General features: G+C 44.1%; 1 protein-coding gene across 5 annotated transcripts in view; it reads left to right on the top strand.

Annotated features, from left to right (window-relative positions):
* Positions 1-17,745, top strand: part of LOC125458325 (C-terminal-binding protein 1-like) — an 80,693-nt gene that overhangs the window by 43,285 nt on the left and 19,663 nt on the right. For all 5 annotated transcript variants that reach the window (XM_048543526.2, XM_048543525.2, XM_048543527.2 and 2 more), the window contains one exon: positions 14,172-14,326. In XM_048543526.2, coding sequence (XP_048399483.1) covers positions 14,172-14,326 — 155 coding nt within the window. The remainder of the gene's footprint in view (positions 1-14,171; positions 14,327-17,745) is intronic.

Raw genomic sequence — 17,745 nt, 5'->3', positions numbered from 1 at the left:
GAGATGTTCAGGTTGTGTGAATTGGCCATGCTAAATTTGCCTAGGGATGTGTAGGCTAGGTGGATCAGCCATGAGAAATGCAGGTTCCAGGGAAAGGCGGTGAGTCTGGGTGGGATGCTGTTCAGAGGGTCAGTGTGGACTCGACGGGCCAAATGGCCTGCTTCCACTCTATAGAGATCATAGGTCACGGAATCCCTACAGTGTGGAAGCAGGCTCTTTGTCCCAACAAGTCCACACCGACCCTCAACACATCCCATACAGAGATTCTGTGGTTAATGGTCCTTGCTGACATGGTCTTTCTGGCTGATATCTGACACACTTTTTTGTACAAGGAGGTGTGGCTGGTGAAAAATAGATCATTTACCAAGTCATTGTTAACTAAATCAGATTGGAAAAGTTCAGTCCGTCTTGACATGTCACACTCTTCCAGATTCTGTTGAGTTTGATTCCACGTGAAGCGTCAGTGAGACCTAGGCTAGTCCACTGAAGAAGAATGTGACAAATGTGCAAAGTATTTTGTCTCTAACGTCAACACTTTCCATGACCTTGCTGAGTGAGACAGGAATGTGTTGTATTTATACAGTGTGTTTATAATAAATACCTATGTTAACGGCTTTACCGCTCAAATTAAATATTTCACTAACATTAATAAACACCTTGTGTTTGTCTCTCTTGCAGTCTCACATCAAAATTATTTCATTTAATGCATCTGGGCCTTAATTTGGATTTATTCTTTTCTAATTTACAGCCCAAAGTATCATCGTCTGTAACTATGTCCAGTTCATGACAGTCCTGGTCCAGCTAGTCAGTGCTGCCCTGTCTTATTCTGCACAGTTGCTTCTTTAACAGGTCACTCCCAATGCCTTCAGTCATACTGGAGAAGTCCTATTAGCCTACCCCTGCCATATAGAAATTAGCCTGTGCTTGCACACATTAACTTTCATTCATATGCATGCGTGTCATGCATAGCATTTGTTTCCTTGCTTCCTGTGATCACTGTGTTTTATATGTAAGGTGTGCGTACTTCTGTGAACTTAGAATGATTGTCCAAAGTAAATTATTTTGAGCAGCCAGCTTTTTAGTGAGTTTTTTGAGAAACTATTATCATACACTTACGACAGATACTTAAAAACCAATAAACACAGTCTCACGCAGATTAAATACTTTGAAAGTTATACAATTCAATTACTATGGATTGTCTCCCCCTCTCTCTCGTAGTAGTCGTGCTGTAGTTTCTTAGATGAGTTGACACATTTTGACGTGAAAAGCAGAGGACTCTTAATTTGTGATGGTTCTTGTAGTTGAATATCCAGGTGTTTGTTTCTCAAACTCAAAGTTGGCACAAACTGGGGAGGGCCTTCTCTTTCTTTCAAGGTATTGCTACATGTTACGCTGGCTGCTCAGTTAACTTGCAGTTGGATTGATGACTTTCTGAAGGAACGTCTCTGCATAACTTCTTGCTGTTATTTTGAAAGCAGAAATTAAAATTACTTCCTTGCCATGTGATCCGTACAAATTTAAAACTCAGCCTTGACGCGAGCTATTGACTGGGGTCCAGCCATTTGTAATGGTACAAATCAGAAAAATTACTGGCCAGTTTTGTGAAAACGAGAAAATACCAAATTTCAAACTTGTAGTCTTGAAAGTAGAAAAATATTCCAGGACAATTTATAGGGGCATAATTGAGCAAAATCTGAAACTTAAAGAAGCGTTAAGACAGGTGACCAGGTTTTTGTGGGGTGCTTAAAGAAACTAGTATGAAGGGGGGAGTTCTAGATTTACAATCTAGGCAGTCGCATGCACCATTTTAGATGTGAAGCAGGTTGGAAGTGGACGTGAGGCCAGAGTCGGAAGTTTGCAGCCTTGGAGGAAGTTGGAGAGAAGTCGCTGATGGGTTTGTGGCCAGTGAATTTTTAAACTCTCTCTATATTGAGACGAGCACAGATGAGCAAACATGGGGAATTCTAAATAGGCCGTGTTTCTGACCTCTGCCACCACTAGCTGGAGTGAGAATATGCACAGTCAGAGCATTTCTTTTTAAGCTGTGTCTGCAGCAAACTAAATATAAACAAGGCCATCAGGGCCTGAGGAACACCAGTACATTTGAGAGGATTCATTCTATAACAGTTGGAGTCAGCTGTCTCCGGCCTATCATGCCGATGGTAGCAAACCTTCTGTGAGGAATAGTTATTGGGAAGTGGCTTTTTTAGCCAGCACTCCTCTCCCATGTCACATTGTGTCAGACAAACAGTGAGTTTTTAAGTGCAGCCTGTGTGGCTACATTTCATTAAAGGTACATCCATGAGTCTTACAGCATGGAAACAGATCCTTTGGCCCAACTCCTCCATGCTGACCAAGTTTCCCAAACTGAACTAGGCCCATATCCCTCTAAACCTTTCCTGCCCACATACCTGTCCAAATGTCTTTTAAGTATCTAGAATTAAGAATTAATGATGAATGTGAATCCATTATTGATTATTGGAAAATCCCGTTTGGTTCATTAATGCCCTGTAGGGAACGAAACTGCCATCCTTACCCGGCCTGGCGTACATGTGACTCCAGACCCACAGCAGTGTGGTTGACTCTTACTTGCCCTCTAAGCAATTAGTGATGGGCAATAAATGTTGCCCTGGCCAGTGATACCCTTGTCCCATGAATGAATAAAGTAAATGTTGTAACTGTACCCGCACCCACCACTTCCTCTGGCGGTTCACTCTTCTCATGAACCACCCTCTGAGTGAAAAAGTTGCCCCTCAGGTCCTTTTTAAATCTTTCTCCTCTCAGCTTAAACTTATGTCCTCTAGTTTTGAACTTACCTGCCAGAAGAAAAAGACTTCTGCTATTCCACCTTATCTATGCCCCACATGATTTTATAAATGGCTATAGAGTCACCCTTCAGCCTCCTAAGCTCCAGTGGGGGGGAAAAAAGCCCCAGCCTATCCAGCCTCTTCTTATAACTCAAACCTTTTGAGTGTTGTGTCCAGTTCGATCACAGCAGTGCCCTATCTTCAGTATCGTGAATATGCTCTGTCCTAAATATTCCCCAGAATGCTTCCCTCTAAAGATGGGAAATAAAACTGAAAACAGTTAGCAGTTGTGTTTCTTCGAGGTGGGTGATCTTTAGGGTCGTTTCGTGCATAGCCTCCATATCCCTGGGGCAGAAGATAAGGAGAAAAATGGATAGTGTTCCATCTCCTGATCCCAAACCATCAGTAACTTGTGTTTCATATGTCCCACTGATACGATGTGAAGGCCGTACACTGCATTGACATCAACAGCCAGTTTGTTAAGAGTTCACTGGCATGTGGAAGCTTGACTGCTTTCTGGGGAATTCATGCTTATGGGCCTGTATCCCAGCATTAGTGGGTGCGATTCACCAATGAAGATCGTGCCAAACAATGTTGAATTGATCCACTCACCAGGTTTCAGAACCATTAATTGGTGCCATTGCAACTTCATGAATCACTAAATATAAGAAGCCCCTCGAGAGTGCCCACTTTCATGGAGCAGGTACGTGCTCTGAGCATTGGGATTTCTGTTCTTGTGTCACCTTGTGGCAGAGCCAACTTGATGTTACATGAACTGAAAAGGCCTTCCTCTGTCTTCTGGTTTGTTGCTTTCCTCCTCACCTGTCCCACTCTCTCAGCAAATGTTTGGGAGAGGGAGGCAGGGAGTGGGCTTGCCTGGGAGCATAGAGTTCAGCGAGTTGGGAAGGAGAAAAATCAGTTGAAAGAATTGACGTGTCTCTTTTGTGGATTTAATTTTGAGTTATTTCATTTATGAATTCAGAAATGTACAGTGTTTTGATTTGCAAGCGATAATGTTTTCTTGTCTGATGGAAGAACTCCTACAAAACCAAAGCTTTTTGCAACAATTCACTTAAACATTGCACTTAGGATTGTAACCACAAGGATGTTCTTTGCCAGAATTCCAAAATTCTGTTTTGTGGATTGACTTCTGAACATTATCAATCCAGCTGCATATCAACTGACCAGCCAAGGTAATAAGTTGCAATATCCTGAAAGAGAGAGAGAGGGCCCTCCCCAATTTGTTCCAAGTTTAAGTTTTCTTGAGGACCAAACTCAGGGAAATTCAACCACGAGAACCTTCACAACTTATTAAGAGTTCATTGTTTTTCAGGTCAAATAATGTGTCATCGAAGATGGTGCTGAGCAGCACAGAAAACCTCTCAAATTAGCCTTTTCATGCTTTTGAAAATGCAGTTTGAACATTCTAGATTTTCTTCTGAACTGCACTTAAATGCTGTGTTGTATTATAATTGTAGGTATTCGATTGCAAGAATCGTGCTCCCTTTTTATAAATCGCTCAAAGCACCCAGCAAAGTTTTGAAATTGTCTTTAAAAATCTTGTTTGTTACCTCACTGAAACTGATCCCTGTAAAGTTGAATTGCTGATCACTGTAGGGAGGGAGAGACATTAAAAGATTTCAAAGAGCAAGCTTAAAATGTTTAAAAGCGACAGCAAAAGATGTCGGAACAGTGAAAATGCAGCCATTAATTTCACAACCCTGGCTGGACAGATTTTTGTGACACTGTTGCCTCTCCCACCCCAACCCCCAAACCAGCGTTTGTGAATGAGAAGCTTGTTTATTATCACAGTTTTTCAATACTGTCTCTGCTGAAGGAGGGGAAAGGGTGGTGGGGTGGGGTGGGGTGGGAGGTTTGGTGGATGGAGAACGTAGGAAACTGCACAAGTCTGACTAGTCTGGAAGAGCTCTGTTTACTTAACAATGCAGAGGCCTGTTTGAATATTGTGTGAGCTCCTGATTACATTTCTGGTTTCCTGTCTGCAGTGAGATTTTGATTCATGTTAACTCCTTTAGCACTGGAATCTCAAGTGTGCAAGTCAGAACAAGGACGGGCCTATGCCTGAGCAGCATATTTCCCTGGCTGCTCTCCCAGTTTATTTAACCATGTCGGGGTTTCCAGGATGCCAAGATGCCTGCGCCAGTGCATGTTATTGCTTCAACATCTGGGACAGATGGGGCAGCGGGAGAGAGGAATGCCCAAACAGCTCTGTTCTAAATTGAACTGTACCCTGGAAGTGTAGGCATGGTCTGCTGAATCTTTGACCAAGTTAAAGAGGAACCTTAGCAGTGTAGAAACAGGATTAGGGCTGACAGAGCCTACCATTTTTGGGAATAGGTGCATGGTTCCTCAAAGTGAGCTACCTTGAAATGCGTTTACAATTGAATAGCTTTGGGGGAGTGGGGGTGCCAGAAGGCATTAGTGAGTCAGCCAAGGAACAGAACTAGATCTTTGTAGGCCTGTTCCAACATTCAGTCCCCTTGTGACTGATCTGCGATGCATTCTGTTCACTGGCTTTCGCCCCTACCCCACCTCCGCACGCTTTGATACACTTACCTGACAAGCCTGGCAGTCACAAACTTCAGCTTCTCATGTTGACTGCATCCACAGCCTTCTGAATGGGAGAGTTTCAGATTTCTCCTGCCCTTTGTGCGGTGGGGGAGGTCAGGGTGGAATAAAGAGTTTTCTGATTTTACCCTTAAATAACCTTGCTTGAATTTTCAGATTGCACTTCCTTCTGAATTGTCCCGACCAGAGAAACCAGGTTGTCGGAGTCCACCTTTAATCCCTTAAACACACCTGGATCATCCCCCTAACCTTCAAGAGAATACAAGTCAAGTTTACGGAACCTGTCTTTATTGTGTAACCTTAAGCCATCTGAGCTGCATGTCTTTTAAGACTAGGATATCTGCCTTACTTTTGGCGCCCAGGCTGAATGCTGTAGATTGTTAGAAGGGCATTTGTTAATGAGAGCTGGGTGCTGCCAGCTGGGTCAACATTAACTGCTCATTTCTAATGGTGCTTGAGAAGATGGTGTTGAGTTGCCTTCTCGAGACAGTGCTGCAGTTCATGGGTGAGGGTTGGGGGTTCGCCTACAGTGCAACTCACAGAATCCCTATAGTTTGGAAGCAGGCTGTTTGGCCCATCATGTCCACACCAACCCTCTGAGGACCATCCCACTCAGACACCCCCCCCCCCCCCCAAACGCGCACGCGGACACCCCTTTCCCCATCCTCAGAAAAAGCCCAACAAACCAAATCAGTTCAGGGGCGTGCCCCTTTTTATGACTGCTGGTACTTATGATTACATACAGGAGTGTAATTTTTAATTTCCAACACATGAACATTTCCTATACTTAGAAGCAGCTGCTTTATATTTTCATGCGTAGTATTCAGACTTGTGTGCAAATGAAGTTGCAAACCGACTCAGAAACAGAACCTGCTCTCAAGCCAGGGCCTGCCCGTAAACGCTGACCCAGCCAGTGCTGTTGCCATCCCATGAATGAATGGATTTTTAAAAAAAATGCCTAAAATCTAGCTGCACAGAGACAACTGTACAGCACCATATTGATGCAGTCTATCTCTAAACATCACCATTTCTCACCTTGCGAATGGCTGCCGCTAATGCACGCGTGGTGCACGTACGCGCAATTCACACATCCTACCTAGCCCAGGATCCACTTTCCCCATGAACTGAGGTGCTCTGAAAATGCCAAATTGTCATTCCCATGCACCTTTTGTGCTCGTCCAGTCCGAGGTTACTACTCTTCACTCTTGGTTCTGATTAGTCTCACAGCAGCAATTGCCCACAGGACCCTGGCTCTGATTGGCTGAGCCGTCGTGCAGAATCCTTCAAAAATTGGTCCATAGTACTTCTCCTGTGACTTGGTCAAATGATCCTTTTGCCGGTCACGTGAGCAAAGCTGACTGGCTGCCTATTTGGCAAACCTGGCCTATATTGTCCTGAAATATGTACTGTAACTGTACTGAACATGGTCCAGTTCATTGATGGGATCACAGAGTCCTTGCAGTGTCGCAGCAGGCTATTCAGCCCATTGAGTTCACACTGATCCTCCGAAGAGCATCCCACCCCACTACCCTATCCCTGTAACTCTGCATTTTCCATGGCCAGTCCACCTAACCTGCGTGTCTTTGGACTGCGGGAGGAAACCCCCACAGACACGGAGAATGTCTGCATGGAGTTTGCACAATCACCCGTATGTGGGATTGAACCTGGGTTCCTCGTGCTGTGAGGTAGCAGTGCTAACCAATGAGCCACTGTGCCGCTCCAAGAATGCTCTATTCTTTAAAATAATTGAGCAGTTTTATGCTGTTGCTGCAAGGTGCATAGTTTCCACCATGTGCTACTACTGGGAGAGTTATCAATGTACTGCTGCTTTCACCATCTCTCTCTCAGACTGAGATTCCTGTGTTGAAATCTGGCCAAATGTGATCCTTCTGAACATTTTTAGCACTTTTTAAAAAAAAAATGGCTGGATAACTCTGAAACTCTGACCGGTGTCAGGCCTGTTAGGTACCCTGCCTAGTTAACACTGAATGAATTATGTGCATGTTCCCGCTCTCTGTCGCTGCCTGAGGTTTGAATTGGAAATGCCCAATAACCTTAAGAGAAAATGAAACAGCACTGGTGAAATAAAACTTCCTGTGATGGCGTAATTGAGGAAAACTTCCTGTTACTTGAAGGATAGAGGAGATCTTGCAGTTATTTTTCCGGCTGAAGCGTTACAGCTGTTTTAGAGTGAGGGATGACAGGGAGGTGCTGCTATTGGACTTTTGGGGGACCAGGTCAAAAATCTCACAACACTGGGTTATAGCCCAACAAGTTTATTTGAAGACAGAAGCTTTCGGAGTCTCGCTCCTCCTTCAGGAGCCAGTGAGTGAGTGGTGGTGTTATGCGATGAGGACTGAGACTTTTAAGCTGGGTATTATTTCCATGAATCGCATCAAAATCCTTTCGTCTCTCTTTGCGCGAAGCGAATGACGCAGCTGGCAATGATTCATTCGTGAAGCTGAGGCTTCAGGTGAGATATGGCCCTCCAGAGGCTCAGCCCAGCAGCTAACAAGACTTTCGTTAGCACTACACTGTTGTGGCAAGGCAGAGAACTCATTCAGCTTCATGTCGAAGGTTGCTCCACAGATGGTCTCGGGAAACACTTTTTTAAATGTTTCTTTTCCTGTGCTCGCAGCTCGAAGATACATGCATTTAATAGCTGCTGAAGGAAGGGTCTACATTGCATGTTGTCGTCTGCACAACCTACTTTTACTTTACTTTCAAAACACAAATCTGCTAAACAAAAGAAAAAAGCCAAAACAGTATTAGCTTCAATCATAATCTTGTACACCTGAAATCAAACCTCCCTCCTTGCAAGTGGAACAATGCTTCAGTCTGCCAATTGCATTCCTCATTGTTATAGTCTCCCTCAGACTACCGCCGTTACCATGTGATGGGAACTGTTGGTACTAAACTTAACAGGAGCTGTTACCTGCCTATGTTGTCGAAGGGTGTAACGTTTCTGTGATCTGATTTAAATGTTCACTTCTTGCAGTGGACCCTAGCCTTGTGTCTCGTGTTAGCCAAACAGCTGAGCTGTAGTGGTAGAGCCTGATCCAGAACCCAGCTCGTGCAGTGTGTGATGTAAATAAACTTGTCTTTTATTTGCCCATGATTTTCATCAAACCTGTTGCGTGCTCGCGTCTGTCTCATACAGCCCCACCTGCTCCATTTAAAAACAGTTTTCTCTTCCAGCAAGGTGCTTTGATTTCACTTTCCCTTTCTTCTATTGACCATCTGCCCTGCACTTTGTTTAGCTTCTGTCGTAGCCTGCAGCTCTCTTATTTGCTAAGATGGTAACACTGATGTGCGAGTCTTGGCACAGTTCCAAAGCGGAGGTTCGACCGCCTTCATGTCTTTGAAGGTGGTAAAAGCATTTGATGCTGTGGTTTAAAAACAGCCTCCAAGACCCCTCTAATGAGAAGAGAGCTATCATACTGCAGCAATAATGTCAAATCTTTTTAAATCACTTGTTAGACTTCAATGTTGTCCAGCTCTGGAACTACATGTCAGGAGGGATGTCAATACTTTTGGAGAGGGTGTGGAAGCTATTGAGCAGGAAATAGCAGAGCATTTAAAAATGCGTAATATGATCACAGAGTCGACATGGCATCATGAAGAGAGCTCATGTGTGATAAATGTCCTAGAATTTTTTGAGAGGATAACAAGCAGGTTCGATAATGGGAAAGCAGTGAATATAATATTGTTGAGTTTTCAGATAAAGTACCACACATCAGATGCTATCTCCAAGACCATGGCCTCTTATATCAGCATGTGTAGAAGATTGACTAACTGATAAAATTGTGGTAAGAGGGGCATTTTCAGGATGGCAACTTGCAGCATGTGGAGTGCCAAAGATCAGCGCTGGGGCCACAGTGATTTCCAATATATGTCAATGACTAAGATTAGGGAAGTGAGTGTACCACAGTCATGTTTGCAGATGACACCGTAATAAACCACGAGATCTGTGCGCTTTGATCGTGGAGCCTATCACCTACCTACGTGGTGGGAAAGTAAGTGGTGAGAATGACACACAGATGGTCTGCCGAGGGATATTGACAGGATAAGAGAGCAGGCGAAACCTTTGCAGATGGAATATCTAGTGGAACAATGTGAGGTCATGCACTTTGACGGGAAGAATAGAGGAGTTGAATATTATTTGAATGGAAAAGGACTGCAGAAAGCTACAGAACAGTGCATCCTTGCCCATGGTTCTCTCAAAGTTAGCATCCAAGTTCAGGTAATAAGGAAGGCAAATAAAATATATTGGTCTTTATTTCAAAGGGAGTAGAATATAAAAGTAAGGCAGTTTTGCTAACACTATAGAAACACTAGTTAAACCTCAGCTGGATAGCGTGAATGATTTTGGGTCCTCTATTAAAGCAAAGATATCCTGGTGTTGGGGGCATCCAGTGGAAGGTTCACTGGGCTAATACCAGGCATCAAGGAATTATCTTATGGGGGGAGAGGTTATGTAGTTTGGGCCTGCACTCATTGAAATTTAGAGGAATGAGACGCAATCTGTTGGAGTATAAAAGATTCCTACAGGGTAGGTGCAGAAAGGTTGTTTCCTCTTGTAGGAGACTTTTAGGACCAGAGGTCATTGTCTTTTAATAAGGAGTTGTACATTTGAAACAGATACGGAGAATTTCCTCTCTAAAGGGTAGTGAATTCTTTACCTTAGAGGCTGTGGATGCTGGGTCAATCAAGCATATTCAAGCCTGAGGTAGACAGATTTTAATCAGAAAGGGAATCGTAGGTTATTGGTAAAATATGGGAAAGTGGAGTTGAGGATAACAGATCATCTCATTGAATGGCAGTCTCTGCTCCTGTGACTTTTAGCCTTTAAAAACTACTCCGATTTGCTGTGTTTTTTTTATGGCCTGATGGTAAATTTTATTTAAAGCTACCATGCAGTGTCTCGGGCTGTACTTTCCCCCCACAGTGATCGACAACGCCCTTGACCGCGTCTCCCGTATTTCCCGCAACACGTCCCTCACACCCCGCCCCCGCCACAACCGCCCAAAAAGGATCCCCCTCGTTCTCACACACCACCCCACCAACCTCCGGATACAACGCATCATCCTCCGACACTTCCGCCATTTACAATCTGACCCCACCACCCAAGACATTTTTCCATCCCCACCCCTGTCTGCTTTCCGGAGAGACCACCCTCTCCGTGACTCCCTTGTTCGCTCCACACTGCCCTCCAACCCGAACCACACCCGGCACCTTCCCCTGCAACCGCAGGAAATGCTACACTTGCCCCCACACCTCCCCCCTCACCCCTAACCCAGGCCCCAAGATGACATTCCACATTAAGCAGAGGTTCACCTGCACATCTGCCAATGTGGTATACTGCATCCACTGTACCCGGTGTGGCTTCCTCTACATTGGGGAAATCAAGCGGAGGCTTGAGGACCGCTTTGCAGAACACCTCCGCTCAGTTCGCAACAAACTACTGCACCTCCCAGTCGCAAACCATTTCCACTCCCCCTCCCATTCTTTAGATGACATGTCCATCATGGGCCTCCTGCAGTGCCACAATGATGCCACCCGAAGGTTGCAGGAACAGCAACTCATATTCCGCCTGGGAACCCTGCAGCCCAATGGTATCAATGTGGACTTCACCAGTTTCAAAATCTCCCCTTCCCCAACTGCATCCCTAAACCAGCCCAATTCGTCCCCTCCCCCCACTGCACCACAAAACCAGCCCAGCTCTTCCACTCCACCCACTGCATCTCAAAACCAGTCCAACCTGTTCTTCCTCTCACCCATCCCTTCCTCCCACCCCAAGCCGCACCCCCATCTACCTACTAACCTCATCCCACCTCCTTGACCTGTCCGTCTTCCCTGGACTGACCTATCCCCTCCCTACCTCCCCACCTATACTCTCTCCACCTATCTTCTTTTCTCTCCATCTTCGGTCCGCCTCCCCCTCTCTCCCTATTTATTCCAGAACCCTCACCCCATCCCCCTCTCTGATGAAGGGTCTAGGCCCGAAACGTCAGCTTTTGTGCTCCTGAGATGCTGCTTGGCCTGCTGTGTTCATCCAGCCTCACATTTTGTTGTCTTGGATTTTCCAGCGTCTGCAGTTCCCATTATCTCTCACTAAAGCATGATTACAATTTATTCTTACTACAAAGATGTCACGTTTTCTTTCACCCTTTGGGAAAACTCCAGTTTTGAGTTTGAGCAGGTTGGGTAAATGTGATACTGAACTCTCACTGGCTCGTTATCCAGCATAGAGCCCCAGCCCGTGTTTCTACAAGATTTGTCTTGTTGCCACAGGCATTGTAGTGAACCTTTATTGTCTGCTGCTAGAGAGATAAGCATCTATTTTTGGACTGCATGAACCGTCAGTGGTTAAATGTGACTAAACACCTATCGGCTTCAGATACATTTGTGATTTGCTCTGATCTGCACTCTACATACCAAGAACAGTTGGTTCTGAGTCTACTTGGAGACATAAGGGAGAGAGGCTGTTTGCACTGGCAGGGGAAACTAGAACTGGGGGCATAGCCTCAAAGTAAGGGGACCAGACTCAGGACTGAATTGAGGAGGAACATCTTCAGCCAAAGGGTTGTGAACTGGAATTCCCTGCCCAGTGAAGCAGTTGAGGCTTCCTTGTTGAATGTTTTAAGGCAAAGATAGATTCATTGAACAGTAGGGGAATTAAGGGTTATAGGGAGCCGGCAGGTAAGTGGAGCAGAGTCCAAGAGAAGATCAGCCATGATCTTCTTGAACAGCGGGACAGTCTCAAGGGGCCAGATGGACTACTCCAGCTCCTATCTTTTTATATTCTTTGGTGTTTTTTCCTTTAGTTTTTGAGTTGCTGTTGCTTGTTTTGTGCTCTCAAACATAATTTTAAGATTGCACCGGTAAAGATGTTTTGCTTTTGGCGCTGGTGTCATTTCTGAAATGTTGCAGGTCCCTGGCTGGAAGGTGACATGAAAGGGGCACCCTGGCAGAATCCTTGATTATAGCAGACAGCTAATTTTACCACTTTTGTCAGAATAAATATTATTTTTACGTAATCATAAAATCCCTGCAGTGCAGATAGAGGTCATTCAGCCCATCGAGCCTATGCTGACGCCGTGAAGAGAATCTAATTCAGACCTACCACTGAGCCATCGTGCCTTCTGTAGTTAGTGGAAACCATCGAGATGATATCAGAAGAATAGCATTTCAGAGGTGTTTTCTGTGTTTAAAAAAAACTCAGCCATCTATGTACTACCCGCCAATGTGAGCCAGGGACCTCGAACTGTCTATGTGATATTCCTCGTTGTTTTTTGGGATTCTGCAGGGTTATGTGCGCCTTCGGTTGTAATACCGATACCCAGTTGGATAGTGAGTGTCTCTGGGGTCAGTCCAAAGCTGCCTCAGTATTCACAATATCACATTATCGCTGAGTCTTTTAAATTGTTACACAAGGCAAATAAGGTTTTTGATGTCTCCACTTAATTTCAAAATGACAAACCATATGGGCTATGACCGTTCAAAGATGTTTTTTGTGCCTGGAGAAAGCATTTTATAATCTCTATTACAAGGATAATGTTATTGGTCACTAACTGGTGATATTCGTGGAATCAATTTGAGGAAAAATGCTAGTGTCTCACCATGTATTATTTTAATGTTATATAATACCACAAGTATTTTCTGCAGTAACACTTCTTGCTATCTTAGTACATCCCAAAGCCATTAATCTACAGGCTGTACCCCCTGTGGTTGGGCACCCTACTTAAACTTTTGGTTTAAAGCACCCCGAATCTTATTTCCAATGGTATAATTGTGACATTAATTTTAAAACGTCAGCATCTAGTTACAGTGGGGTTTGCTGTTTGTTTACAAACCAGGGTTATTGATGTGTCCTGGCTGGATCCCTTCCTGCCTGTCACTTGAGTTTGGCTCGGAAGAACTGGTATTCCAAAAGCCTCTTTTACGTCCTCCTCCCTCAGCAGCGTCAGCTTGTCCTCCGCATCTAAGGCTTCATTGTGAAGGGATGTCCCAGGGTCTGTATTGGACAAAACACCTTCAGTAGTCTGACAGATTTTCTGCTCCAAAGGTTTGCTCCTCAGTTTGCTGAGTTGCAGAGGTTTGATCTGTACGCTGAAATTATAATCACTGTTGTTCACAGTGAAAACACAGTAGTCATTTTGCTCACCGCTCCACCTGGCCAGTATTCAGAGAATATTTTGATGAGGTTCGTTCGAAGGTCAGTGTTGTGCAGGACGCACAAAACAAGGACTTATGGTCTTTAAAAACTACCTGCATTTGTTTTCTCATTCCTCATGGCTCCAATGGTCAATTTTGCTAAAAGTTACAGTGTAGTGTCTTGGGCTGTTTCACTAAAGAATAGGTGCAATTTATTCTTAGTATAAAGATGTTACATTTTCCTTTGCCAGTTTGGGAAATCTCCTGTTTTGAGTTTTCTCGTCTGCCGCTGTTCGAATTATGTCCTTCATTTTAAAAATGTACACCCAGGAGGGAAGATACAACTTTGGTTTAATGCCTCCAACGGTGCAGCACTCCTTTGGCCCTACGGTGGAGTATCAGCCCAGATCGCATGCAAAATCTCCTCAACCCCTTTCGATTAGGAGGCTTGAACACTAAAACGAAGTCAATCTGGAAGGCCGATGTCAAAATTGAAACAATATTGAGCGTGGCCAGATAAGGGACGCAAGACTGGGTTCAGCAAAAGTCACCTATAAAGCGGCTGACTATTCTTCCCGGACAGTGCGATCATTGCTCCTTGTTCCTCTTGGTTCCCAGGTATTCGTCCTCCGATCTTAAATGGCCCAATGCACCCACGCCCCTTGGTGGCACTGTTGGATGGCCGGGATTGCACTGTGGAGATGCCAGTCCTGAAGGACGTTGCGACAGTGGCATTCTGTGATGCACAGTCTACTCAGGAGATACACGAGAAGGTAAGGACACGCTCACTCGCTAGTGACGTTCGGAATGGTTTAAAGTAATTTGGCAGGAACCAAGAGGTGGTAATAAGCAGGAATAGCAAGGCGCAGCAAGCATTGGGAGAGGCGCCATGAAGTACTAGAATGGGAGGTATCCAGTAAGCTCATCAATAGAGGGAAAGGAGTAAGATTGTGATGCCTGCACATAAATTCACAGAATGTGGTAAATAAAATGTGGGTATGATGTTGTGGAAATTATGGCAATCTGGCTCAGAAAAGAGCAGCACTGTGTATTGTGTGCTTTAGCACAAAGTATCCAAGAAAGAAAGTAAACAGGAGAGGGCAGCAGGCTTGATTATGTAGAGCATTGTGCTGCTGGAGGGAGGATGCCCCAGAGTAGTCAAGAACAGAGCCTGCTACACAAAATATGTAATCACATCACTCTGTAGCGTACAGGCCATCGGTTAGCGCCATAGAGGTATACAGCGTGGAAACAGACCCTTCAATCCAACTCATCCATGCGTAGCAAGTGCGTCTGGCCCATATTCCTCCAAACCTTTCCTATTGATGTACCCATCTAAATGTCTTTTAAATGTGGTAACTGTACCTGCATTCACCAGTTCCTCTGGCAGTTCGTTCCACACACGAGCCAGCCTCTGTGTGAAAAGATGGAGAGCAACAACTTTGTGAGGTAATTACAAAGAAATGAAGGAACAGAGGCACCTAGGGCTTCAGGTATGTAATTGTTTGAAATTAGCATCACAGCTAGACAGGGTGGTTAAGAAGGCGTTTAGCACGCTTACCTTCATTGCTCAGACCTTTGAGTGTCGGAGTTGAGATGGTATGCTGAGGTTGTATAGGACATCGGTGAGACTTCTTCTGGAGTACTGTGTGCAGTTCTGGTCACCTTGTTATAGGAAGGATGTTTTAATTTAGAGAGGGTTCAGAAAAGATTTACCAGGATGTTACCAAGAATGGGGGTCTTCAGTAATATAAATTAGGCTGAGACTTTTTTGACTGGAATGTAGGAGGCTGAGGGGTGACCTTTATAGAGGTTAAGTTAAATCGCAAAAGGTATTTTCCCTAGGGTGGGGGAGTTTGAAACCAGAGGGAATACTTTTAAGGTCAGAGGAGAAGGATTTGAAAAAAGATGTGTGGGCAACTTCTTTTTCCACAAGAAGCGTGTGGAATGAACTTCTGGAGGAAGTGGTGGATAGGGTACATTTACACTGTTTAAGAGACGTTTGGATAAGTTGATGAACAGGAAAGGTTTGGAGGGAATAGATTAGTTTGGGAACATAGTTGGTGTAGACCAGTTGCACCAAAGGGGTTTGTTTACATGCTGTTTGACTATGACTATGGAGTGGTTATGATGGGGGACTCTTATACCAGTCTCAATTCTGACAATTATCGAGTTATTTAGGGCACTGAGAGGTTAGAATTCCTGGAGCATACAGACAAATTTTCTAAAGAAGAGCGGAAAGAAGTGCCGATGCTGTAAATCAGGAACAAAAACAAATTGCTGGAAAAGCTCAGCAGGTCTGGCAACATCTTTGGAGAGAAATCCAAGTTAACATTTCAGGACTAGCGATCCTTCCTCTCAACAGAGGAAGGATCACGCGATCAAAAACGTTAACTCTGATCTCCTGATTTCTCTTCACACAGATGCTGCCAGACCTGCTGAGCTTTTCCAGCAATTTCTGTTTTAATTTTCTAAAGTAGCATGCTCTGGCTCAACAAAAAAAAAAGAGGAGGCATCACTTGATCGTTTTCTTCAGGTGATTTAGGCCAAATAGATCAAATTTTATAGCCAAGTTGCGGGAGTGCAGTACTACTTTAGTCCCACGAGTCCTTAAGTCACACTGTATAATGTTCTTAATTATCAAGATGACCAGAGAATACCACGTCAATGTCAAGTTTTAAATAGCATCATCTGTTAACTTGTTTCTTCAGAAACTTACTGGCATATTACGAAAGCATGATGCATTCAACAATGATGCCATAACTTACATCAGTCAATATTGTCGAAGCATCAATGCTTATCTTTTTAAATATGTTTCTCACACGCACAGACGTACGAGAAAGTATTTCTCTGCAGGGATTGACTTTCTGGAAATAACAAAACACTTTGGGTTATTCTTAAAGGCAAAATGACATAATGTTCTGGAGCCTGTTGCTCTGTTCTTCTGACAGGTGTGTTCAAGCCACTACTGGTGCGCTGTTGCCTTTGTCTTGTGGGCACAGTTTGCTGAGGAGGTGCCTTCGCGATGCATTTCTTCAGTCATCTCGTTCTCAAGACCGATTCCACACTGAGCTCAGCAAGAGGGTTTTCCCTCTCTGAAGTGAGGGGGATCAGCTGGGAAGCTTGTTCTTTGCAAGCATTCTTCTAGCTCAGCTGTTTATCTTACACTTGCCTCCAAATGAACAGGGTGAAACATGCATCTGCCCAAGCCCGTCACTGTACAGGAAACCAATCAGTCTCCTGATGCAAAGGAAGCCTTGCTTCACAAAATCTCCAACTTCCACGATCTCTTTTAAAGAAATCACTCCAGGTTTTTACACACTGTTTGATATAAATCCATTTTCCACATTCCTTCCAAATTTAAGATCTCCGAGCAATATTCAATGTGCAGCACAATATTGAAAACCAACAAATTCAGAGTTCTAAGATAATAAAATGTGAGGCTGGATGAACACAGCTTGGCCTGCTGTGTTCATCCAGCCTCACATTTTATTATCTTGGAATTCTCCAGCATCTGCAGTTCCCATTATCTCAAATTCAGAGTTCCCCTGGGTGACAATACAGATAAGGGTGCATATTTCATCTTGATGTTCTGCACAGATATCAGATGGATCATCGGATTAAAGAAGCATGCTGATTATAGAAAGTTCACAGGGGAACTGAAAAAATAAATAAGAAAGTTCTATGTTCTAAAGGTAAAATGTGTATGAGAAGAGACTGACCAGCTAACACAGTGGGGATTTAGGCTCGTTTTAGAGGCATATATTTTGTGAAAGTGTGAGAAGAGGAATGTTGCGGTTAGGTATTGAAAATAATGTTAACATATTGAGGCAGAGGAATTAATGCTTTAATTAATTCTAGTGACTATAGGCCTAAACTGCTGAAGCTCTCTTCTTCAGGCATGCTTTTCATCTCTGGATTTAAAGTGAACCTTCTCTGATCTGCCTCTAATGCAGTTAATCCTTCCTCAAGTAAGGGGACCAAAAGCTATATGCAGTATATTCGATGCAGCCCCATCGATACCCTGTGCCTTTGGAATAATGCTGTTCTTCTCCATTCCTTCAGCAGTATATGCCAAAATTCCATTTGCCCAGCTTAGTAACTGCTCTACTGGCATACTAGTTGTATGTGCCTCATGTACAAAGAAACACAAATCCCGCTACATTTTAAGCATTTCGAGGCTTCTCTCCCT

Source organism: Stegostoma tigrinum, chromosome 13 (assembly GCF_030684315.1).
Source record: "Stegostoma tigrinum isolate sSteTig4 chromosome 13, sSteTig4.hap1, whole genome shotgun sequence".
In the NCBI taxonomy this organism is placed as follows: Eukaryota; Metazoa; Chordata; class Chondrichthyes; order Orectolobiformes; family Stegostomatidae; genus Stegostoma; species Stegostoma tigrinum.
The sequence above is the reverse complement of the archived record's forward strand: the minus strand, read 5'-3'. Positions and strand labels throughout refer to the sequence as shown.